Source organism: Pseudophryne corroboree, chromosome 9 (genome assembly GCF_028390025.1).
Source record: "Pseudophryne corroboree isolate aPseCor3 chromosome 9, aPseCor3.hap2, whole genome shotgun sequence".
Classification (NCBI taxonomy): Eukaryota; Metazoa; Chordata; class Amphibia; order Anura; family Myobatrachidae; genus Pseudophryne; species Pseudophryne corroboree.
Window position 1 is genome coordinate 167,653,098 of NC_086452.1, and position 17,089 is coordinate 167,670,186.

At 47.9% G+C, this 17,089-nt stretch overlaps 1 protein-coding gene across 5 annotated transcripts in view; it reads left to right on the forward strand.

Annotated features, from left to right (window-relative positions):
* KYAT3 (kynurenine aminotransferase 3) overlaps positions 1-17,089 on the forward strand; it is a 255,249-nt gene that overhangs the window by 155,719 nt on the left and 82,441 nt on the right. For all 5 annotated transcript variants that reach the window (XM_063939940.1, XM_063939941.1, XM_063939942.1 and 2 more), the window contains one exon: positions 6,645-6,789. In XM_063939940.1, coding sequence (XP_063796010.1) covers positions 6,645-6,789 — 145 coding nt within the window. The remainder of the gene's footprint in view (positions 1-6,644; positions 6,790-17,089) is intronic.

Here is a 17,089-nt window from a genome sequence, read left to right on the forward strand (position 1 = left end):
GCTTCCAAACCAGACAAGCCTACTGCATGACAGGGTGGGCCTCCTTCTGGGGGATCCCAGGGTGGGAGGCCGACTTCTACAGTTTGCTCAGGTATAGTTACAGACCACTTCCGACACCTGGGTAAGGGAAGTCATCACTCACGGATACGCCATCTCTTTCAAGAAGCCTTCCCCCCTCGCCAGTTTTGCTTGACAAATATACCTTCGGATCCAGTAAAAGCAAAATCTCTCCATTTGGTGGTGCAATCCCTCCTGGACACAGGAAGTAGTAGTGCCGGTACTATTCAACGCTGTTACTAGTTCCGAAACCGAATGGTTCCTCCCTGGCCCATTCTCAACCTCAAGTCTCTGAACAAGTTTGTGAAGGTTTCCAAGTTCTGTATGGAAACTCTTCGCTCTATTGTTCTGGCCTTGGAGCCCATGGACTATATGATATCCTTGGACATACAGGATGCTTATTTGCATATACCTATTGCCATATCGCATCAGCAATACCTGCGGTTTGCTATTGGCAACCTACATTATCAATTCCAGGCCTTGCCTTTTGGACTGACCACGGCTCCGCGAATCTTTAGCAAGGTCATGGCGGTTATGATGGGTCTGCTCCGCCGTCAGGGTCTCGGGATCCTGACATATCTGGACAACTTGTTGTTCCTGGCAAATGCTCCAGAGGTTCTCTTCCATCATCTGGAACTGACAGTCCAATTCCTGCAAGCCCACGGGTGGCTCATCAACTGGAATAAATCATCCCTGGTGCCTGCTCAGAGCATGATGCACCTGGGGGCATTGTTGGACACATACAACCAACGGTTGTTCTTGTCCCGAGAGAAGCTTCAGGGCAGGATAAAATGCTTCCTTTCTCGTCCACGAGTGTCGATACACTCAGCGATGCAAGTACTAGGCCTCAAGGTGTCAGCTTTCGACATGGTAGAGTACGCTCAATTTCACTCTCGCCCTCTGCAGAAGCTAATCCTTGCCAAGTGGGACGGCCTGCCTCACCAGATCAGGTCTCACATGTTTTCCTTGACTCATAACGACGGATGCCAGTCTGCGGGTTTGGGGCGCGGTGTTGGAGCAACACTCTCTTTAGGGTCGGTGGACCAGGGAGGAATCTCTCCTCCCGATAAATATTCTGGAATTGCGGGCATTGTTCAATGCTTTGAAACTGGCCCTTCCTCTGTTACAGAACAGGCCTGTTCAAGTACAGTCGGACAACGCCACCACAGTGGCATACATAAATCATCAAGGTGGCACTCAAAGCCGCATGGCGATTGTTGGAAGTGTCAAAGATTCTTCAATGGGCAGAACGCCATCTGCCAGCTATATCGGCAGTGTTCATTTCGGGGGTCCTTAACTGGGAAGCGGACTTCCTCAGTCGTCAGAACATACACGCCGGAGAGTGGAGCCTTCATCCAGAAGTATTTCAACTCCTAGTGGACAAGTGGGGCCTACCAGATGTAGACCTGATGGCGTCTCAACACAATCACAAGGTTCCCGTCTTCGGAGCAAGCAGCGTTCGTGGACACCCTGGCAATTCCATGGAATTTTTGGCTGCTGTACGTGTTCCCTCCGGTGTCACTCCTGTCCAGGGTAATAAGGAAGTTCAAGCAAGAAGGAGGAATCCTATTTCTGATCGCTCCAGCGTGGCCCAGACGGCATTTGTTCTCGGACCTACAGGGTCTCTCGATAGAGAGTCCTCTTCTACTTCCTCAACTCCCAGACCTCCTCGTTCAAGGCCCCTGTGTTTACCAGGATTTGGCCCGACTGGCTTTGACGGCGTTGCTTTTGAAGCTTCAGTTCTGAGGGCCAAAGGTTTTTTTGAGACGGTCATTCAAACGATGTTGAAAGCCCGTAAACCGGCTTCGGCTCGGATTTATTACAGCGTCTGGAATTCTTACTTCACCTGGTGTGCGGCTAAGAATTTTGATGCCTGCAAGTTCAGTACTGCCCAACTACTGGCGTTTCTACAACAGGGCCTTGACTCAGGCCTTCGTCTGGCCTCCGTCAAGGTTCATGTCTCAGCCTTGTCGGTGTGGTTTCAGAGAAAAATTGCGACTCTGCCTGACGTTCATACTTTCACTCAGGGTGTTTTACGGATTCAACCTCCCTTTGTCCCTCCTGTGGCTCCTTGGAATTTGTCGGTTGTTCTGGACGCCCTACAAGAGTCTGTTTGTACCTCTTGAGTCTGTGGACCTTAAATGGCTTACGCTTAAGGTCTTATTTTTGCTGGCTATTGCCTCTGCTAGATGGGTTTCAGATCTGGGTGCCTTATCCTGTAGGTCTCCCTTTCTGATTTGTCACCGTGACCGTGCAGTTCTTAGAACTCGCCCTGGTTATCTACCTATGGTGGTGTCGTCTTTCCACCTTAACCAAGATATTGTGTTTCCTGCCTTTATGTCTCCTGATTTGTCCTCCAAAGAACGGTCTTTGTATGTGGTACGGGCTCTCCGTATCTATGTGAAGAGAACCGCCTCCCTTAGGAAGTCTGATTCCCTCTTTGTCCTTTTTTGTTTTCACAGACGTGGCTGGCCTGCTAGTAAACAGACTTTGGCCAGATGGATTAGAATGGTGATTGCACAAGCTTACATACAGGCTGGACTTCCAGCTCCTGCTACTATCAAGGCCCATTCTACTCGGTCTGTTGGACCTTCTTGGGCTCGTCCCTAGAACAGTTGTGCAAGGCGGCTACGTGCTCCTCGGTGAACACGTTCATTAGGTTCTATGCCTTTGATACTTCCGCCTCCCTGGACGCTTCCTTTGGACGCCGGGTTCTTGTACCCGCTACAGTGCATCCCCTCCCATGAGGAACTGCTTTAGAACATCCCAATGTTATTCCCTGTGGAATACAGTGTACCCTGCTGCAGAAAAGGAGATTTATGGTAAGAACTTACCTTTGTTAAATATCTTTCTGCAAGGTACACTGGCTTCCACAGGGCGCCCACCCTGATGCACTTAGCTTCTTTGGGTTTGTATGGCATTAGCCGCTAATACCTTCTCCTGTCGTAAGAATGTGGTTCGCTGTGGCTACTAACTATTATCGTCTCTCTTACCTGCTACTGCATTGGACTGGTTAACAAAACTGAGCTCCTGTGTGCGGAGGCGGGGTTATAGAGGAGGCGGTGCAAGGGATCCTGGGAACAGTCAAAGCTTTAGCCTATTGTTACCTTGGATCAAGATCCAACTCTACAACCCAATGTTATTCCCTGTGGAATCCAGTGTACCTCGCAGAAAGATTAAACAAAGGTAAGTTTTTACCATAAATCTCCTTATATATAAAAATGGATGTATGTGTATGTATGTTCCAGCATAACTGGAATGCCTGGAGCAATTTACACCAAACTTGGTACACATATGATTTACAATCTGGAATAAATACTGTGGGATTAAGACACCCCTAGCACCCCTAGGGGTGAGGGTGGGAAGGGGGAGACATGTAAATTCCATGGTTTTCAGGGTCGCTGAGATGAATAGTAACACCCCTGATGCCGTTTCGCTCCAAATGCCGTTTCAGTTCCATATTTCAGATATAAGTACTAATGTAACCTATTTCCACTCAGGAGAGGATAGTGTCTCCGTTATCAGAGGTTAACCTGTCACTTGAACTAAACATTGCTGAACCTCTCAGACAGCAATAGGAGGAAAGGAAAGATAGATATTTTGACTCTTAAATGCATTAAAGGAAAGCTTGATCATCTGCAACTGCTTATCTGCTGTGTAAAGGGTACCGATAGCTCTCCCAGTGACCTTAAGTGTTGTGCAAAAATCTTTACCTTTTTACCTCAAAGGAGGAGCTCTAAGGAGAGTGAGAAGCTAAGTAAGGAGACCTAGGGCCCTTTGGAATAGAGTCAGCCTATTCCTGCAAACCTTACATATTTAACATATACTGTAGCAGGCAGAACTTGGCCTGGCATCCCAGCATTTACAGCAAGAGGAGGGCAGCATCAGAGGCGGTACGGGCAGATAAAGAGGCGGATTATTAACTTAAGTGCCAGCCTTTTGACAGCATCAGTCCGGGGAAGGCCCGTCCGGAGGTGTGGCCTGACCAAGATTGGCAGCGGTGGGCAGAGTATGTCCTGTTGTAAGTCTAATAATTGCTGATCTTGTGTGATAACCTAACCAGTTAACTTCAGGTATATCCCGTTGTACTAAAATAAGACACAGAAAATACAGATTTTAGTTTTGTATGTAAATTTTTTAAAAAGCAGTATTAAATTTGCTAAAATACCAGCGCTTTTCATCTTTTTGTGATTATACTTGAGATTCTGTAGCTAGTATACCATATAACACCGTTCTCACTTCGTATTAAATATACTGTACATTATTGTCTTATAGATCAGTATTTCTTTGCTCTACCTTTTTTTTGTTTAGGTTTCTAGTTTCCTTGCCCACTTTCCCATCTGCCCATCTTGTTACACAGTGTTAATACTTCTGAAACATTGTTCTCACTTTATGTTAGAATTTATAACTCAATACTACCATCTGTTGGTTATAGAAAGCATGATACAGCACTGTAGAAAGGAACACCATCAAGCAATATGATGGTACTGTGTGTGGATTAATCTACAATATAAATAATATATACTCGAGTATAAGCCGACTTTTTCAGCACTTTTTTTTGTGCTGAAAAAGCCCCCTCAGCTTATACTCGAGTCAGTGTGATGGAGGGACACGGAGGGCACAGCGCGCGCCTCTCCTGTGTCCCTCCTGCGTCGGCAGCGGCGGGTCTATTAAATGAAGTACCCGTTCGTGAGCTCTGATTGGCTCACGAACCGGCACTTCATTTAACAGACCCGCTGGAGACGCAGGAGGGACACAGGAGAGGCGCGCGCTGTGCCCTCCGTGTCCCTCCTTCACTAGACAGCGGCGGAGGGTAAGTTATACCAGGCACTGGGTGAGCATATTTGGCACTTGGGGGGGGGGGGGGGGGGGGCATATGTGGCACTGAGGGGGCATGCATATCTGGCAGTATGAGGGCATATCTGGCACTGTGGGGGCATATCTGGCAGTATGAGGGCATATCTGGCACTGTGGGGGCATATCTGGCAGTGTGAGGGCATATGTGGCACTGAGGGGGCATGCATATCTGGCAGTGTGGGGGCATATCTGGCAGTGTGGGGGCATATCTGGCAGTGTGGGGGCATATCTGGCAGTATGAGGGCATATCTGGCAGTATGAGGGCATATCTGGTACTGTGGGGGCATATCTGGCAGTGTGAGGGCTTATGTGGCACTGAGGGGGCATGCATATCGGGGAGTATGAGGGCATATCTGGCACTGTGGGGGCATATCTGGCACTGTGGGGGCATATCTGGCAGCACTGTGGAGGCATATCTGGCAGCACTGTGGAGGCATATCTGGCAGCACTGTGGGGGCATATCTGGCAGCACTGTGGGGGCATATCTGGCAGCACTGTGGGGGCATATCTGGCAGCACTGTGGGGGCATATCTGGCAGCACTGTGGGGGCATATCTGGCAGCACTGTGGGGGCGTATCTGGCAGTGTGCGGGCATATATGGCAGTGTGAGGGCATATCTGGCACTGTGGGGGCATATCTGGCACTATGAGGGCTGTGTACGGCTAGAGCTGCATTTCCCACCCAAGGCTTATACTCGAGTCAATAAGTTTTCCCAGGTTTTTGTGGTAAAATTAGGTGTCTCGGCTTATATTCGGGTCGACTTATACTCGAGTATATACGGTATGTTTTTTTAGGCTATTTGTTATAACTTAATGGCAGACTGTGCTCCTTATTTAGGTTTGTTAGCAAACTAAAAAAGCACCCTAATGGGCCAAACCATGTTGCACTGCAGGTGGGGCAGATGTAAAATGTGCAGAGAGATTTAGATTTGTGAGGGGTGCTTATTCAGAGATCAGCATATTTGGGCTCAGTGGGGAACTATGTTTTTAGTTCCGTCACACGAGCCCCAGAGTGCTACTCACAAGGCATTGTGGGGCGCGATTTTGGGAGTGATGTCGGCAGGCACAGACCACATCATCATTCTCAGGGGGCCACAGCAGCAGCACACATGGAGGAAGCAGCAGGGAGTGCTAGATGTATGACTTGTGACCTGGTCATGTAACACACTCCTGGCTGCGGTCACATGTCATACATTAATGCCAGGCAGGAGGTTAAGGGAGAATCTCAGAAAATCCTTCCATCATATGTAACATGCACATTGCGATCTAGTAATATCAAACTATATTGTAACTTTAAGCAAGGTAGATTTTTCCAGATCTTGCGTGGTTGCAGTTATTAAGGCAGGAGATGGATACATAAGGATTTAAGCCAGGTACACACTAGACGATATCATGGATGATGTTCCTGATTTGATGATCCCGCTTTGTAAAGTAAAGTTGACTGTCCCTTTTATATATGACAAGTTTCCAGTACGTCAAAATGACGGAACAACATAACAATAATGTCAGCGCCGAGTTTGCATGCCCGAACAGAGCAACACTTGAATTGCTCCGTCGGGCGCCATCTAGTGGCCGCAAGTGTACAGAAACTTAAATTCCCCCATAGAGGTGAGGAGCAGCATTAGCCTTTTATTATATAGAATGTGTAAATAAAGAATTTCAGTGTGTATCTCCCTGCTCTTACCAGTAACCATGAGAGAGGTAATATGTGTACCGTGTATTCCTGTACAGGGTTGAATTTACGGCACTTGCTGCAGATCCAACAGTTGTCAATCTTGGGCAGGGATTCCCAGACATATCTCCTCCTTCCTACGTGAAAGAAGGGCTTGCACAAGCAGCAGCAGTGGATAAACTGAACCAGTACACACGTGGTTTTGTGAGTAGAAACTAATCTTTTCCGTCAATATACCAAATATAGTGATGATTCACCATCTTTTGGTCGGGTATCTAGTCCAAGGAAAGTGTTATAGGAGTTTGTTGATGCCAATATTTGAAACAAAAATTTCGGGGCCCCTTATGCTGCTTGCCAGGTGCTTATAAGAATGTGATGTGCTGTGCAGACCTCCAGATGTTTCACACTGTATGTATGCACAGAGGCACAGTTGCGATTGAGACGCACAATCTCAGAAATGTATTGGACATTCCTGAGTAATGACTGTGAGGTGTCTACTCAGATGCATGGAGATATATAGTTTTATGGGTGTATTAAGAGAGTGCTGTGGGGCGTGTCCCAGAATTGGTTGTGTATGCAGTCGCTTAACAGCCTACATTGGAAGCCACACTCTAACGGTGAATCTACACCTAGCATGGTGTTGGTGCAAGTTTCGATGGTGTGCCCAATGGTAGTGTCTAAAGCGGGCTTGTTGCATCTAAAGACACACCAAGCGGAATTGTTGCATCTAAAGACTCACCCAGTGCGATTGCTGCATCTAAAGACTCGCCAAATAGGATTGTTGTATCTAAAAACTCACCAACCGGAACTGTTGCATCTAAAAACGCACCAAGCGTGATTGTAGCATGTAAAGACGCACAAAGTGAGTGTCCCAGGTGTTGCACATTGCACACCAGGAGAAGGGCAAAATACCAGCATAAACATTAAGTTGCTGATGCAATTTCAGAAAAAGATGCTAAAGCGGTCACAGCAGCATGTGACTCAAAATCAGCCCCTCACATATTAGAGAGAAGTCCAATATTGACCCTTATTTGGATGATCCTATAGAATGTCTTATTTATAGCTCTTAAATATAATCCTTTTTCTCTAACGTTCTAAGTGGATGCTGGGGACTCCGTAAGGACCATGGGGAATAGCGGCTCCGCAGGAGACTGGGCACATCTAATGAAAGCTTTAGGACTAACTGGTGTGCACTGGCTCCTCCCCCTATGACCCTCCTCCAAGCCTCAGTTAGATTTCTGTGCCCGACGAGAAGGGTGCACACTAGGGGCTCTCCTGAGCTTCTTAGTGAAAGTTTTAGTTTAGATTTGTTATTTTCAGTGAGACCTGCTGGCAACAGGCTCACTGCATCGAGGGACTAAGGTGAGAAGAAGCGAACTCACCTGCGTGCAGAGTGGATTGGGCTTCTTGGCTACTGGACATTAGCTCCAGAGGGACGATCACAGGTCCAGCCTGGATGGGTCCCGGAGCCGCGCCGCCGGCCCCCTTACAGAGCCAGAAGAGCGAAGAGGTCCGGAAAAATCGGCGGCAGAAGACGTTCCTGTCTTCAGTAAGGTAGTGCACAGCACTGCAGCTGTGCGCCATTGCTCTCAGCACACTTCATACTCCGGTCACTGAGGGTGCAGGGCGCTGGGGGGGGCGCCCTGAGACGCAATAAAACATGACAGAAATACCTTACATGGCAAAAAAATGCATCACATATAGCTCCTGGGCTATATGGATGCATTTAACCCCTGCCAGAATATACAAAAAACCGGGAGATAAGGCCGCCGAAAAGGGGGCGGAGCCTATCTCCTCAGCACACTGGCGCCATTTTCCCTCACAGCTCAGTTGGAGAGAAGCTCCCTGGCTCTTCCCTGCAGTCACTACACTACAGAAAGGGTTAAAAAAAGAGAGGGGGGCACTAATTAGGCGCAGTATTAAAACATACAGCAGCTATAAGGGGAAAAACACTTATATAAGGTTATCCCTGTATATATATATAGCGCTCTGGTGTGTGCTGGCATACTCTCCCTCTGTCTCCCCAAAGGGCTAGTGGGGTCCTGTCCTCTATCAGAGCATTCCCTGTGTGTGTGCTGTGTGTCGGTACGTTTGTGTCGACATGTATGAGGAGAAAAATGATGTGGAGACGGAGCAGAGTGTCTGTAACAGTGATGTCACCCCCTAGGGGGTCGACACCTGAGTGGATGTACTGTTGAAAATTACGTGACAGTGTCAGCTCTATATAAAAAAACAGTGGTTGACATGAGACAGCCGGCTACTCAGCTTGTGCCTGTCCAGACGTCTCATAGGCCGTCAGGGGCTCTAAAGCGGCCGTTACCTCAGATGGCAGATACAGACGCCGACACGGATACTGAGATACTGACTCCTGTGTCGACGGTGAAGAGACAACCGTGATTTCCAGTAGGGCCACACGTTACATGATTGAGACAATGGAAAATGTTTTTATACATTTCTGATAATACGAGTACCACCAAAAAGGGGTATTATGTTTGGTGAGGGAAAAACTACCTGTAGTTTTCCTGAATCTGAGAAATAAAATGAGGTGTGTGATGATGCGTGGGTTTCCCCCCGATAACAATTGATAATTTCTTAAAAAGTATTGGCTGCATACCCTTTCCCGCCAGAGGTTAGGGTGCGTTGGGAAACACCCCCTAGGGGGGATAAGGCGCTCACACGCTTGTAAGAACAAGGGCTCTACCCTCTCATGAGATGGCCGCCCTTAAGGATCCTGCTGATAGAAAGCAGGAGGGTATCCAAAAAGGTATTTACACACATACTGGTGTTATACTGCGACCAGCTATCGCCTCAGCCTGGAGGTGCAGTGCTGGGTGGGCATGGTCGGATTCCCTGACTGGAAATATTAGGATAGTATATTATTGCCTATAGAGCATTTAAAAGATGCATTTCTATATATGCATGATGCACAGCGGAATAATTGCCGACTGGCATCAAGTATAAGTGCGTTGTCCAATTCTACCAGTAAAATGGTCAGGTGATGCGGATTCCAAACGGCATTTGGAAGTATTGCCTTTGAAAGGGGACACTCAGAGCAGTGATTGCGAACCTGGAAGAAGGGGACTACATGATGTCTCGGGACATCAAGGATGCTTACCTTCATGTCAAAATTTACCCTTCTCACCAAGGGTACCTCAGGTTATGGTACAGAACTGTCACTATCAGTTCAGACGCTGCCGTAGGGATGGTCCACGGCACCCCGGGTCTTTACCAAGGTAATGGCCGAAATGATATCCCTTCGAAGGACGATTCCCTGATAAGGGTAAGATCCAGGGAACAGTTGGAGGTCGGTGTAGCACTATCTCAGGTAGTGTTGCGGCAGCACGATTGGATTCTCAATATTCCAAAATCGCAGCTGGTTCCGACGACTTGTCTTCTGTTTCCTAGGGATGATCCTGGACACAGTCCAGAAAAAAGGTGTTTCTCCCGGAAGAGAAAGCCAGGGAGTTATCCGAGCTAATCAGGAACCTCCTAAAACCGAACCAAGTCTCAGTGCATCAATGCACAAGGGTTCTGGGTAAAAATGGTGGCTTCCTACGAAGCAATCCCATTCGTTAGATTCCACGCAAGAACTTTCCAGTGGAACCTACTGGACAAATGGTCCGGGTCGCATTTTCAGATGCATCAGCGGATAACCCTGTCACCAAGGACAAGGGTATCCATCCTGTGGTGGTTGCAGAGTGCTCATCTTCTAGAGGGCCGCAGATTCGGCATTCAGGACTGGGTCCTGATGACCACGGATGCCAGCCTGCGAGGCTGGGGAGCAGTCACACAGGGAAGGAATATCCAGGGCTTAGGGTCAAGCCTGGATACATCACTTCACATAAATATCCTGAAGCTAAGGGCCATTTACAATGCTCTAAGCTTAGCGAGACCTCTGCTTCAAGGTCAGCCGGTGTTGATCCAGTCGGACAACATCATGGCAGTCACCCACGTAAACAGACAGGGTGGCACAAGAAGCAGGAGGGCAATGGCAGAAGCTGCAAGGATTCTTCGCTGGGCGGAAAATCATGTGATAGCACTGTCAACAGTATTCATTCCGGGAGTGGACAACTGGGAAGCAGACTTCCTCAGCACGACCTCCACCCGGGAGAGTGGGGACTTCACCCAGAAGTCGTCCACATGATTAAAAAACTCGACAGGTATTGCGCCAGGTCAAGAGACCCTCAGGCAATAGTTGTAGACGCTCTGGTAACACCGTGGGTGTACCAGTCAGTGTATGTGTTCCCTCCTCTTCCTCTCATACCCAAGGTACTGAGATTGATAAGATGGAGAGGAGAAAGCACTATATTCGTGGCTCCGGATTGGCCAAGAAGGACTTGGTAACCGGAACTTCAAGAGAGGCTCACGGAGGATCCGTGGCCTCTACCTCTAAGAAGGGACCTGCTCCAGCAAGGACCCTGTCTGTTCCAAGACTTACCGCGGCTGCGTTTGACGGCATGGCGGTTGAACACCGGATCCTGAAGGAAAAAAAGGCATTCCGGATGAAGTCATCCCTATCCTGATCAAAAGCCAGGAAGGATGTAACCGCAAAAACATTATCACCGCAATTGGCGAAAATATGTTGCGTAGTGCGAGGCCAGTAAGGCCCGACGGAGGAAATTCAACTGGGTCGATTCCTACATTCCTGCAAACAGGAGTGTCTATGGGCCTGAAATTGGGGTCCATTAAGGTTCAGATTTCGGCCTTGTCAATTTTCTTCCAAAAAAGAACTAGCTTCAGTCCCTGAAGTTTAGACGTTTGTAAAAGGGGTACTGCATATACAGCCTCCTGTTGTGCCTCCAGTGGCAATTTGGGATCTCAATGTAGTTTGGGTTCCAAAAGTCACATTGGTTTGAACCACTTAAATCTGTGGAGTTAAAATATCTCACATGGAAAAGTGGTCATGCTGTTGGCCCTGGCCTGGGCCAGGCGCGTGTCAGAATTGGCGGCTTTATCCTGTAAAAGCCCTTATCTGATTTTCCATTCGGACAGGGCGGAATTGAGGACTCGTCCTCAGTTTCTCCCTAAGGTGGTTCCAGCGTTTTCACCTGAACCAACCTATTGTGGTGCCTGCGGCTACTAGGGACTTGGAGGAATCCAAGTTGCTGGATGTTGTCAGGGCCCTGAAAATATGTTTCCAGGACGGCTGGAGTCAGGAAATCTGACTCGCTGTTTATCCTGTATGCACCCAACATGCTGGGTGCTCCTGCTTCTAAGCAGACTATTGCTCGTTGGATTTGTAGTACAATTCAGCTTGCACATTCTGTGGCAGGCCTGCCACAGCTAAAATCTGTAAAAGCCCGTTCCACAAGGAAAGTGGGCTCATGTTGGGCGGCTGCCCGAGGGGTCTCGGCTTTACAACTTTGCCGAGCAGCTACTTGGTCAGGGGCAAACACGTTTGCTAAATTCTACAGATTTGATACCCTGGCTGAGGAGGACCTGGAGTTCTCTCATTCGGTGCTGCAGAGTCATCCGCACTCTCCCGCCCGTTTGGGAGCTTTGGTATAATCCCCATGGTCCTTACGGAGTCCCCAGCATCCACTTAGGACGTTAGAGAAAATAAGAATTTACTTACCGATAATTCTATTTCTCATAGTCCGTAGTGGATGCTGGGCGCCCATCCCAAGTGCGGATTGTCTGCAATACTTGTACATAGTTATTGTTACAAAAATCGGGTTATTATTGTTGGGAGCCATCTTTCAGAGGCTCCTCTGTTATCATACTGTTAACTGGGTTCAGATCACAAGTTATACGGTGTGATTGGTGTGGCTGGTATGAGTCTTACCCGGGATTCAAAATCCTTCCTTATTGTGTACGCTCGTCCGGGCACAGTATCCTAACTGAGGCTTGGAGGAGGGTCATAGGGGGAGGAGCCAGTGCACACCAGTTAGTCCTAAAGCTTTCTTTAGATGTGCCCAGTCTCCTGCGGAGCCGCTATTCCCCATGGTCCTTACGGAGTCCCCAGCATCCACTACGGACTATGAGAAATAGAATTATCGGTAAGTAAATTCTTATTTTTCTCTTGCGTCCTAGAGGATGCTGGGGTCCATATTAGTACCATGGGGTATAGATGGGTCCACCAGGAGCCATTGGCACTTTAAGAGTTTGAGAGTGTGGGCTGGCTCCTCCCTCTATGCCCCTCCTACCAGACCCAGTTTAGAAAATGTGCCCGGAGGAGCCGGTCACAGCTAAGGGAGCTCCATAGGATTTCTTTTAGTTTTATTATTTTTAATAGAGTTTAGGCACAGGGGGGCTGCTGGCAACAGCCTCCCTGCTTCGTGGGACTAAGGGGGGGGGGAGTAGTGTCCGCCCTGCGGGGTCTGAGCCACTTACTCCGCTGACAGGACACTGAGCTCCTGAGGGGATAGAACGATCGCCGCCACAGGGGATCGCTCACCCCAGCAGCATGCCGCCACCCCCTTACAGAGCCAGAAGATCGTGGCGAGTTAGTCACCGGCCCCCCTGACAAGCGGGGAGCCGGTGTGAAGATGGCGGCAACAGGGTAGGGAGCGCGGTATTAACTGCGCTCCGGAGCTCAGAGGCACACTGTGCGGCGCTGTGAGGGGCACCCTAAGCCAGCGCCTACACCCTGCACTGATCAGCAAGCCTGTCGGGTCCCTGGATCTCAGCCAGCATATAACTCAGGCCAGTATAATCCTTGTGAAGAGCAGGAAGACGCGCCATCTTTTCGGGGGACGGAGCTTCTCAGAGCGGACCCAGCAGCGTCCAGCGCCATTTTCTCTGCCTGCGGTCTTCAGCACTGTCCCTCCACATCAACTCCAGCTATCTGTAAGGTACCAGGGGGCAGTGTCGGACTGGGGCATGAAGGGCCCACCGGGGGAATGCAGTGATAGGGGCCAGTACTTAGGGGTGTGGTCAGCCTACAAAGGGGGTGTGGCCAAACCCCACAGAGGCTTGAAATACACAATAGACTTGTGCAGTGTAATGCAACATATCTACCATGTGTAATACAAGTGCACAGTCTGGAACCTGATCCCTAGAGGAAGGAGTGTGCCCTAAGGCAGTGGGGCCCACCAGTGGTTTCCCCTGTACCGCTGTGGGCCAGTACGACCCTGCCAGGGTATACTCCAATGTATGTATCCTGCACCAGACATGTAGTAATAGTAAATAGTATGTCGTAAACTATTTAGAAAAACCAGCTTCATAAAGTGTACCCTAATTTGGGATTGTGTAATTTCAAAAAGCTGGAGGTGCTCCTGCAATCATGAACCGTACATTCATATAAACACTTGTTGGAAGAAACCAACAGAAAGGAGTAGATTGCTTTTTTGGAGCACTCTTTTGAAAAAAATTGTTTTATTCATTTGACATGATTGTATCAATATAAAACTTAACCTTTAATATACTTCCATAAAATAGAATAAGGTAATTAAACCAAAATGTTCATAAATGAACACATTGAAATCAATGCATAATCTGTGATGCACCCCCTACCCACTAGGGGTGCCAGTATCGATTATCAACAATCTAATAAACTTATGTGGTGAATTTATTGTAACAAATTATTTCTCCCATAAAAACAACAAATATGTTAAAAAGTGACTATGAATTAATTGATAATAAGAGCCAATGTTCCAACAGTTTTCTCAGCATAGAATTTCTATATTAGTTTCCGCTTTTTACCACCGCTACAGCACAGATCTGTTGCAATACAATACCACTTCTGATATCAGATAAATCATTTAGTGATCAAAAAACAATAATATTACCTGTATAGAGATTTACCATATTTGTTGTGGCTACAACATATATGTAACACATGTATTTCGATACAAAGTGTGCTATCTAACCTATTGTTAAACTAAATGCAACATTGTTTCATTTAACATGGTAAGTATAGACAGTATTTGAAAATCCCCGCAGGGCATAACATGAAACACACAGAGTGCGCCGGCTACTGTTTATATGATCCACTTTTGCTACAATAAATGTCAGAGCTGTCATATTCCTCAAAGAGTATATCACAGATATAGCGTCTCTTACAACACTTGGCATACTGCCATTGGCACAAAAATGTACATATTGTAATATGACACCTTCAACTATCATATCCAGCTTGTGTCTGAAATATTACATTCTTATTAGTATATTTTGGCACAGTCACCTCATTAAGTGTGGTGGACAGGGAGACACAATACCATCTGATGAAAAAATATATAGATGTAGACACTGTGAGGCAGCAGTCATGTTAAGCATCTGCACTTACTAAAGCCTCTTTTGCAAGCACAGTGAGTGCAAGTGCCACTCTGAGATCCTTATGACACGTCTCGCTGAGCACACTTAGGTATGTGGTATTCTGAAAACCCTGTAATGCGTCTCATTGATTGCTCTTCAAGTTGTGTCTCATTACAACATCAATTATAGTGATTGGTCACCGGCTATACACATGACATTTCCTATGTACGGCATATACCTAATACATTTCTCTAACGTCCTAGTGGATGCTGGGAACTCCGTAAGGACCATGGGGAATAGCGGGCTCCGAAGGAGGCTGGGCACTCTAGAAAGATCTTAGACTACCTGGTGTGCACTGGCTCCTCCCACTATGACCCTCCTCCAAGCCTCAGTTAGATTTCGTGCCCGGCCGAGGTTGGATGCACACTAGGGGCTCTCCTGAGCTCTTAGAAAGTTATAGTCTTAGAATTTGTTCTTTTCAGTGAGACCTGCTGGCAACAGGCTCACTGCAGCGAGGGACTAAGGGGAGAAGAAGCGAACTCGCCTGCTTGCAGCCGGATTGGGCTTCTTAGGCTACTGGACACCATTAGCTCCAGAGGGATCGACCGCAGGCCCAGCCTTGATGTTCGGTCCCGGAGCCGCGCCGCCGTCCCCCTTACAGAGCCAGAAGCAAGAAGATGGTCCGGAAAATCGGCGGCATGAAGACTCAGTCTTCACCAAGGTAGCGCACAGCACTGCAGCTGTGCGCCATTGCTCCTCTCACACACTTCATACTCCGGTCACTGAGGGTGCAGGGCGCTGGGGGGGGGCGCCCTGAGGCAGCAATAAAAACACCTTGGCTGGCAAAAATACCTCAATATATAGCCCCAGGGGCTATATATGAGGTAAATACCCCTGCCAGAAGTCCATAAAAAATGGGAGAATAGGCCGCGAAAAAGGGGCGGAGCCTATCTCCTCAGCACACTGGCGCCATTTTCCCTCACAGCTCCGTTGGAGGGAAGCTCCCTGGCTCTCCCCTGCAGTCTACAAGGGTTAAAAAAAGAGAGAGGGGGCACTAAATTTAGGCGCAGTATACATTATATATATATATATAGATATAAAGCTATAGGGGACATAACTCAGTTAGTCCCTGCAGTATATAGCGCTCTGGTGTGTGCTGGCATACTCTCACTCTGTCCCCCCCAAAGGGCTTTTGTGGGTCCTGTCCTCGTTTAGAGCATTCCCTGTGTGTCTGCGGTGTGTCGGTACGGCTGTGTCGACATGTTGAATGAGGAGGCTTATATGGTGACGGAACAGAGGCCGATATATGTGATGTCGCCCCCTGTGGGGCCGACACCAGAGTGGATAGAGAGGTAAAAGGTATTAACCGACAGTGTCAACTCCTTACATAAAAGGGTGGATGACGTAACAGCTGTGGGACAGCCGGCTTCGCAGCCCGCGCCTGCCCAGGCGTCTCAAAGGCCATCAGGGGCTCAAAAACGCCCGCTCTCTCCGATGGCAGACACAGATGTCGACACGGAGTCTGACTCCAGTGTCGACAAGGTGGAGACATATACACAATCCAATCCGTGACTTGATCCCGGCAATAAAAAATGTGTTATACATTTCTGACTTTAACCTCTATAAATGGGTTTTAGGTTTGGGGAGAAAAAACAGGCAGTGTTTTGTTCCCCCATCAGATGAATAAATGAAGTGTGTGAAAAGCGTGGGTTCCCCCGTTAAGAAACTGGTAATTTATAAAAAGTTACTGATGGCGTACCCTTTCCCGCCAGGAGGATAAGTTACGCTGGGAGATATCCCCTAGGGTGGATAAGGCGCTCACACGTTTGTCAAAAAAGGTGGCACTGTCGTCTTAGGATACGGCCACTTTAATAGGTACCTGTTGATAAAAAAAAAAAAAAAAAAAAAACAGGAGGCTATCCTGAAGTCTGTATTTACACACTCAGGTACTAGACTGAGACCTGCAGATAGTGCTGCTACAGCGTGGTTGGTGACCCTGTCAAACAGGGATAATAGTTGGCAAACATAAAAACATATTAAAGACGTTGTCTTATATATGGGGGATGCACAGAGGGATATTTTGCCGGCTGGCATCCAAAATAAATGTAATGCCCATTCTGTCAGGAGGGTATTAGAGACCTGTCACTGGACAGGTGATGCTGACTTAAAAAGCGCATAGAGAGCCTTATAAGAGTGAGGAATTATTTGGGGATGGTCTCTGGGACCTCGTATCCACAGCAACTGCTGGGAAGAAATAATTTTACCTCAGGTTTCCTCACAGAAAAAGGTACAGTCCTTTCGGCTTCAG